Here is an 8,185-nt window from a genome sequence, read left to right on the forward strand (position 1 = left end):
GGTTGGGAGGGTTGGGAGTAGTAGGTTGTTTTTCTGGTTTCACTAAACCGCTTCCTCCTCTTCTTCCTCTCTCTCTCTCTCTCTCTCTCTCTCTCTCTCTCTTCCTTTTTCTCTTATACCATGTGCTTTAATACTTGTACTTTAGTTGTTTTGTATTTTTTGTTTTTAATTTAGTGGGTTGAGTGTGTTAATAAATATAAGATTTCCATGTGTTGTGTGTTGGGAAAGATGGAAGAGAGGTGAGAGAGAAAATATGATGTAGAGTTGATGTGGCAGTGGGTTGAGTGGATTGGAAGGGAATGACTCATCCCTCCCTTAGGGAAGAGGGAGTGACTCGGCTTCACAAGGATTGAGTTGGAGGTACCGGGGTACCTTCAAGAGCTACCATGTGATACCGTTCATTTCCTCTCTTCAATAGGTTGATGAATCCGAACATAACCCCTCTTTCTAATCTCTCTCTCTCTCTCTCACTTTTTCTCTTGTACCATAGGCTTAAGAAATTGTACCTTATGTTGTTTTGTATTTTTTAATTGAATGAGTTGAATGAGTTGGAAAATATGTTATTTCTATGTGTTGTGGGTTGAGAAAGATAGTTGAAAAATAAGAGAGAGAAAACTGATATGGAGATGATGTGATAGTGGGTTGGAAAAGATATTATTTTCAAGATTTTACTTTACTTTTTTTTTAAATAAAACTTTTTCCCAATACAAATAAACTATTCTCATTTACTACCATATATAAATTGTCTATATCCATTATCAAATATATGTTTATTACATATAAACTAAGAAAACAATTAAGAATTTAAAGCCTTGTAATTAAATTTATGTTTATTTATTATTGAGTAAATATTAATCATGGTTGTCAAAATCGCGATCCTGATCGTACGATCGTACGATCCTAGGTATGAAAAACGATCCGGATCGTATTTGGGGTAGGATTGCAGGTAGGATCGTAGGATCGAGATCCGATCCGATCCTACCTTCCCTTATTTTTTTTTTTTTTTTGCAAATGAATTTTTTTTAATGCTTTATGTCTTTTACTCTTTACCAATTTACCATTTATCATTTTGTTTTGTGACTTATGACTAATATTTTGAAGTTTTTATAACTTTTTAACAAAAATTGAATGTTTGAAATATTTTTCATGATTAAAGTTATAAATTAAAATTAAAATTTATTTTGTGGGATCTTAGGGTCCCGATCCCGATCTTACGATCCCGATCTTGCAAACCTAAAAACGATCGTAGGTAGGATCTTGATCTTGACAACCTTGATATTAATATTTAATATTTAATATATATATATATATATATATATATGTTAAAATAGATAAAGTAATTGTTGATATGGTAAGGAAAGACCACTTTTGAAAGATTATGATATTATATTGATGTAGAAAAATTATAAAAACTATAAGATCAAGACAAGATGAGGGACATCCAGGTAAACCGGCTAATTCATTAACAATCGGTCAATTTTATGAATCCCCGTTTTAAAAACCGGTTTGTTAAATCTGATTATTTTTCATTGTGCAGAAAAAATAATTAGAGGGGCCATTTTAAGAATTATTGATAACTTCATCAGTGGGTTTAGCACTTTAGCCGATATGTAAAATAGGTAGTAAATTCGATTTTTCTAAATTCTAACCCCCATTGTCTGGACTGCGATTATCTCAGTGAAGCCATGACGATGTACTCCGACAACTCTTCTTCGATTGTTCGTCTCAATATAGGTAGTAAATTCATCTAACTTGGTCTGCAATTTCCTAATTTACTTGTAATCCGCTGTAATTTCCCTCCGAATTGATCGATTAATTAAATTATCAGTTGAGATTATTGAGTTAATCGGTTATTCCCATCTGATCATTAGTTTTTTATTGTTTATCATCGAGAAAGCGGATAGTATTTGTCTATAAGTGTCGGTAATGTTTTGGAGTGTGGAATCCGAAATTTAGGTTTAGGAGCTGAATTGGTTAGTAATTCGAACTGAATTTGGTCCGATTCTGGACCATGGGAGTGGGGATCCAAGCATACTATACTCTATAAGATATGGAGTGTGTGAAAATTGTAGATTCCTGTAGAGATCGTCTTGTCGGTTATGTAGTTAAGCTGGATGTGATCATTTCAGTTGTTGATTTAATATTATTGGCATGACAGGGGGAAAGAAATTCTGCACAACTGTTGATACTCTAACTCAGCGTGAGCCTCATTCAATGCTAGCTGCAATGTTCAGTGGTCGCCACACTGTTTGTAAGGACTCTGAGAAGGTAAGTATGTACACAGATAGACAACACCTTATGTGTTTTTTTTCAGTTTTTGATGACAAGTATGTTTGCCATGGTGATGTTCCAAAATCTTCGGTTAAAGTTTGATGAGTAATATAATATTGGACCATTTCTTATTTTCTTCTCTCCTTTTTTGTTAGTGCCATGGGCACCAGGCCTTGTGGGGGTATATCTCTTGTTTAATCTGTCATGTTTGCATGCCAGTAGGTCCTTAAACTTCTCAAGCCTTTTAAACTGCAAACAAGCAGACTTTCATCTGCTACAGAATTGTCAATGGACATGCTTTGACTACTTTAAGATCTGCAGGGGTATGTATTTGTTGATAGAGATGGGAAACACTTTCGGCATGTTTTAAATTGGTTGAGAGATGGTGTAGTTCCCAATTTGTCAGATTTAGAATGTTCAGAGCTTTTGCGGGAGGCAGAATACTATCAGCTTCTTGTAAGTCATTCCTTTTCTTTCCTCTTTGAAATGACCTTATGATTCTATTATTATCAACTCCCCCTTTGCAAAATTTGACTGGCTGTTATATTATATACCATGAATTCAGGGATTAGTAGATGGGATCACTGAGGTCTTGAATAAGAGAAAAGAGGATGAAGAAATGGATACTGAATTAACACGTACTGATATCATCAAATGTGTACAATCTGAAAAAGTTAGGTTGAGAGGAGTAAATCTCTCTGGCCTCGATCTTTCCAAACTGGTATGATCAAATACAACTTTTTGTGTGAAAAAAATTTGTTGTTAAATCATGTATCACATAAAACTTCAATATGTTTATTGCTATGAATCACATGGTCATACGGCATATGGTACTAAAAACACATATTTTGGCTCTTTTGATCTAAACTCTTCCATTACAACTTTTGCAGGACTTGTCATTTGTGGACTTCAGCTATGCTTGCCTGAAAAATGTTTTCTTCTCGCGTGCTAATCTTCATTGTGCAAAATTTCGGGTAATTTATATGTGACTTAGGGTTTTTTTTTCCCATTAAGTCATGTATAGATGAATTGTCTGAATGGTAATTGATAATTTTACCTTACATTCCAACAAATAGTTTTCACAATATTCATATTCATCAATTTTAATGTAAAAGTAGTTTGGTGGAAAAAAATGTGAAGGGAAAATAGGTGAAGTGTTGATGTCTTAATACATGAAGACAGTTTTCTGGCTTAACCCATTAAGTCATTCTATTCAGATTAAGTCAGAAAAAAACAACCATGTATATATAGGTGTCCAGATTAAATTAACCCATAAAGCTCATTAAGTAAAAAAGAATGTCCTTTTTTGCCATTGATCTATTATTTCTTAGATTATCAAAATTTTCCAAACACTCAAACAACTAATTATCTGGTTATTAAAAGAAACATGTCCAAAAACTATTTCCTGCAGCCCATTATATTACAAGCTGGTTATGTGATTCTGATTATTCAACAATAAATAATCACTTTCAAAACATGGCCAAATTGTCTGATAGTTAATCTTTTATTTATTATATTGATGTACAACTAACTATCTTTCTATTTTTGATTCCAGGATGTTGATGCTGAAAATACCATTTTTCACAATGCAACATTGCGTGAGTAAGATTCAGCAAACATATTATTTCTTTTTTCTTTTATGTACAAAATTATATATGTAAACAATCTTCATTCGCTTTTTTATATGGCTACCTTTTATCAACCCGATAGTCAAACCCTCTTCCATTACTAGTCAACTCAACTGATTTTGTCTTGCCTGGGGAAGATGTGAGTTCACAGGGGCAAATCTACGTGGCGCTTTGTTGGCTGGAGCTAATCTTCAGAGTGCAAATCTACAAGGCAAAAATCTCTCTTTTATTTATTTATTAGTTAATTTTTTTATTGATTTGAAATATAAAAATTATTTTAATTTTTTTTTGCAGATGCTTGCTTAGTAGATTGTAGCTTCTGCGGTGCAGACCTGCGCTCTGCCCATCTTCAAACTGCTGATCTTACAAATGCAAATTTGGAAGGAGCAAATCTGGAAGGAGCCAATCTAAAGGTATAGATAATTAGATATTGAACATTGGGTAATTTACATTTTACGTCCCTAAAATCTTTCTTTCTCTCCCTTTTGGTCCCTGGGTCGATTAACTTAACGGTGGGACTGGTAAATTCATGTAAAATGACGAATTTTCCCTCATCTTTCAACTCCTTCATGTTTTTGTTATGTTAGGGTGCGAAATTGACGAATGCGAATTTAAAGGGGGCAAACCTTCAACGTGCGTATCTGCGCCAGGTCAATCTTCGAGGCACAGTAAGTATCATCAATATGTCATAAATAGCAACATACTTTTTTGTGAATATGTTTTGTAAAAAAAAAAAAAACAAAAAAGTTTGACTTTCTTAGGTCAACATTTTGGCTAAAAATACAAATATTAGTGAGAAATTAATCCATATGCATTTGTGAATATGTTTTGTTGATTTTTAACTAATATATATATTTGCAGCATTTGGAAGGCGCAAAGCTGGATGGTGCGAATATGCTTGGAGCAATTAGATGACAATAAACTAATTCAAGACTCAGGAGAAGAATTGTGGTACTATTTTTTTTTTTTTTTGTTTTTTTGTACTTAATTTCAGATTCCTTTGTTACTGTATGGGTTTATGCATCACTGGATTTCTCGTAATTTGTGGTTTAAACATTTGGTATCACATTTTATGTACATACAGATTATAGACTTTTGAGATGCAATAAAATAGAATATTAATTAGTAGAAAAGAAAATAATCCGAGGATTTATGCTCGAAACATGTGTAGATGGTGCATGGGGATATGGGAAGAGATGCCGGATGCGTATGTTAAGATTTTAAACTGCGTGGACGGTGCGTTTGGAGAAGAGCCAGGAATATTGTGTTCCAATGAGATAAATATATTAGACAATTTAAAACGACATATCTGTAAATAAATTAAGTAAAATTGTCGGTTTGCCCTAAAATCCTTTAAACAATATTTGTTTTAAAGGGTTATGAATAATCATAATACAGAAAAAAACGTGTTAATTTAAATGAAATTATTGAAAGAGTTTTGTACCTGTCCATTGTCTTTTTTAAAATTATTTAGGTTGCGTTTAGTTGCGGAAAAACAGTTTTCATTTTCCGTTTTTCGTTTTCCCTTTTCAGTTTTCGTTTTTCGTTTTTAGTTTTCATTGGAAAATTTAGAAAACGCGTTTAGTTAAAACTTATTCATTTTTCATTTTCAGTTTTAGAAAATTAGAAAACGCGTTTAGATGTGTATATTTTTATCGGTTTTCATTTTTAGAGAACGGTAGCAGTGGTAGGGTGGGGGTGGGGGCAGCGGCAGGGGGCAGTGGTGGTGTAGATGATGGCAACGTTGGTGGTGGTGGTGGCGACGGAAATTGTGGCAGAGGTGGTGATGGTGGCGATACTGGTGATGGGGTAGTGGTGGTGGTGATGGTGATGGTATGTCAATGATTGTGGTAGTGGTGTTGGGTGCGTGCGTGTGTGTGTGTGTGGGGGGAGGGGGGGGGTTAGATATTAGGCCTAAGACTAAAAAAAATTGATTGTGCCCCCTGTTTTCCAATTTTAAACCATGTCAAATATTATTTTATTAATTATAGGTTATGAAGAATTTTATATGTAACGTAATTTTATGGAATACAATTTCTGACTATTTAAAAAATAAAAACTTAAGTATCTTGTATTATCTTGTATGTGTAACGTCCGGGTTTCGGGGCTAAGCATTTTAGACGATGTAATAGTCTAGGTCAACTATTGTAACTCTTTTGATGTAATAAAGATGAAATATTTGAGTATTTTGTGAATTTATGTGCTTATTATTTAATTATAAATGTATAATTAATAAATAATAAAAATAAGCGTCAAAATTAAGGTATGTGATAAGCCCGATATCTTTACATAAAGTTGTAGTGGTCGAAACAAGGATTCTGGAGATATAAAGAACGCCGAAATCCGAGTTATAACGAAGAAGTTATGACCCGTCGAAGTTTCGTGATGGAACCGGCACGATACCGGGAAGCGTAAATAGTGAATTTACGATAGAGCGAGTTTTAGCCTTAGCGATCTAAATGAAAGTCGTAGAAAACGTTAAACCGAGAGCGTCCATAAAAAGAACGCCCAAATCTGACTTCGTATGAGGAAGTTATGATTTTTCGAAGTTTCGGCTTAGCAGTGTACAGCCCGAAGTTCGAATATTAGATCGAGCGGTTTTTAGCCGACACAACCTAAACGAGAATCGAAGCGCTGTTCAAGTACCGAGTCACCACCTAACGAAGCGTTGTTCAAGTACCGAGTCACCACCTAATCAGGTGAGTGCATAGTTACTTTCATCTTACACATAGATATTAAATATTTTATATAAATTACGTGCTATGTGTGCATATTATCTGAATACCTGCTGTCTATGTTGGATGAATGATTTTTATACACGTTTTTCATGATTTAAACTGTATATGTATTTTATATCTACAAAAATGTTGGGGCAAGACATGGGTAGATGTAATAAGACGATGTGTGATAAAATGATGAGAGGCCTCGATGTTGTTGGTGATCCAGTCATCTAGCGGAGTATAGATGACGACCACAGACTCTTCTAGACAGTCTAGTGGAACGGTAGCAGGCTCGCAACCTGTAGGTGTTTGTGAACGATGTGTTCACCGGTGTACTCCATCCCCCTCATGGTTGCCTTTAGGACATTTATTGCTGAGGAACCCCCTTAGCAGTAGTGTCCATCCCGATGATGATCCTTAGGCTAGGTCCCTTATGATAGGTGTTTAGGGACGTAAAGTGAGGATAACGGGAACGGGTAATCGGGTTATTGTTGGTTGATGTAATTAATAAACTTATTTATTGTGGGTTGAAAACCCTATGTGCTCATCAGGCTCCCAAGCCTGACCCACTCAGTTTCATGTATTACAGGTAGTGGCGCTCGAGCATAGATGTGATGTTTTGGATGAGGGATTACGAATATAGGCCTGTAGATATGAAATAATGTAGTAAGGCTTATGTTGTACTGTTTATGCTTTTGATCTGTATCGAACATGACATCCTAAGTCTTTTAATGAAATACATTTCCTTGGAAATGCTTTTGATAAATCTTTATCATATTTTGTTTTGGGACAAATTCCGCAACACTTTTATTTAAAATGTTACTCTGATTTTCAAATAAGCATAAACAAAATCGGTCTTTTTTGGCCATGGAAAATGGGGATGTCACAGTTGGTATCAGAGCATTAGTTTAAACGAACTAGGAATTTGTAGGATTTCTAGACTTAAATTTAGAATGCTAAGCAATGATTGTGAGGTGTGAGCACTAGCTTATTTTAGGAATTATGCCTAAAATGCTTTTATGTGCTAAATGCTTTGTGCCTGATATGCTGTTATTTGTTCGGATCTATGGTCTGTTGCCGACCGGATTTGGAAACCTTATGTGTTTAGGATTCTAAACGTACGACTACGATATTAGAACTAACATGTAAACGTTTCGGATTGATAAGGATGATTTAAACGTCTATCCTGAATAAAGATCTAAATTTACCTTATTCGGTGTATAGATCAAAATGGCAAGAACCCGCAGTGGAGCTGGGAATGCAAATGGGAATAGGAATCAACCCCCAGTGATTCAGCAAATACATGTTGTAGCAGATGTTCCTGAGCCAATCATGATGGCCGGAGTGCAAGCGATGATCAAATGGAGGAAACCAGGCGTTTGCTCCAACAAAATCGCGAGGAAGCTACCATACCAATCGTAGAGCCCGAGCTGAATGATGGGCAGTCAGAAGGAGGAAACTACAGTGGGACTGTTGGTCAAGCCAACCCACCGATAGTTAGGCAAAACCACCAGGATGGAGGAAATGACGGACGTGGATGCAACTACAAGGATTTCATGGCATCTA

At 35.2% G+C, this 8,185-nt stretch overlaps 1 protein-coding gene across 3 annotated transcripts; it reads left to right on the top strand.

The window, feature by feature from the left end:
* The first annotated feature begins 1,565 nt into the window (after positions 1–1,565).
* On the top strand, positions 1,566–5,344 carry LOC145154369 (potassium channel tetramerization domain-containing protein / pentapeptide repeat-containing protein). Of its 3 annotated transcripts, XM_079075536.1 has the most exons (12): positions 1,566–1,734; positions 2,159–2,268; positions 2,427–2,489; positions 2,593–2,727; positions 2,837–2,992; positions 3,162–3,245; positions 3,827–3,873; positions 4,037–4,110; positions 4,194–4,312; positions 4,487–4,567; positions 4,761–4,850; positions 5,071–5,344. In XM_079075536.1, the coding sequence occupies exons 1-11, from the start codon at positions 1,686–1,688 to the stop codon at positions 4,812–4,814; spliced, it is 972 nt and encodes a 323-aa protein (XP_078931662.1). In that variant the 5' UTR covers positions 1,566–1,685; the 3' UTR covers positions 4,815–4,850; positions 5,071–5,344. The 3 variants fall into 3 exon arrangements, with proteins under 3 accessions (XP_078931662.1, XP_078931661.1, XP_078931663.1); XM_079075535.1 differs by lacking the exon at positions 5,071–5,344 and having other exon boundaries at positions 4,761–4,992; XM_079075537.1 differs by lacking the exons at positions 2,427–2,489; positions 5,071–5,344 and having other exon boundaries at positions 1,571–1,734; positions 4,761–4,992.
* The last annotated feature ends 2,841 nt before the right edge of the window (positions 5,345–8,185 follow it).

The sequence above is a fragment of the Lactuca virosa genome, chromosome 1, assembly GCF_052849685.1.
Source record: "Lactuca virosa cultivar CGN04683 chromosome 1, Lactuca_virosa_CGN04683_v6, whole genome shotgun sequence".
In the NCBI taxonomy this organism is placed as follows: Eukaryota; Viridiplantae; Streptophyta; class Magnoliopsida; order Asterales; family Asteraceae; genus Lactuca; species Lactuca virosa.

Bases quoted from the DNA above. Each gene is read 5' to 3' on its own strand.
- LOC145154369 (XM_079075536.1), top strand. From the start codon at position 1,686: ATGACGATGTACTCCGACAACTCTTCTTCGATTGTTCGTCTCAATATA. The intron at 1,735-2,158 runs GTAGTAAATTCA...TTGGCATGACAG, and splicing joins GATTGTTCGTCTCAATATAG to GGGGAAAGAAATTCTGCACA. The intron at 3,874-4,036 runs GTAAGATTCAGC...TGCCTGGGGAAG, and splicing joins CACAATGCAACATTGCGTGA to ATGTGAGTTCACAGGGGCAA.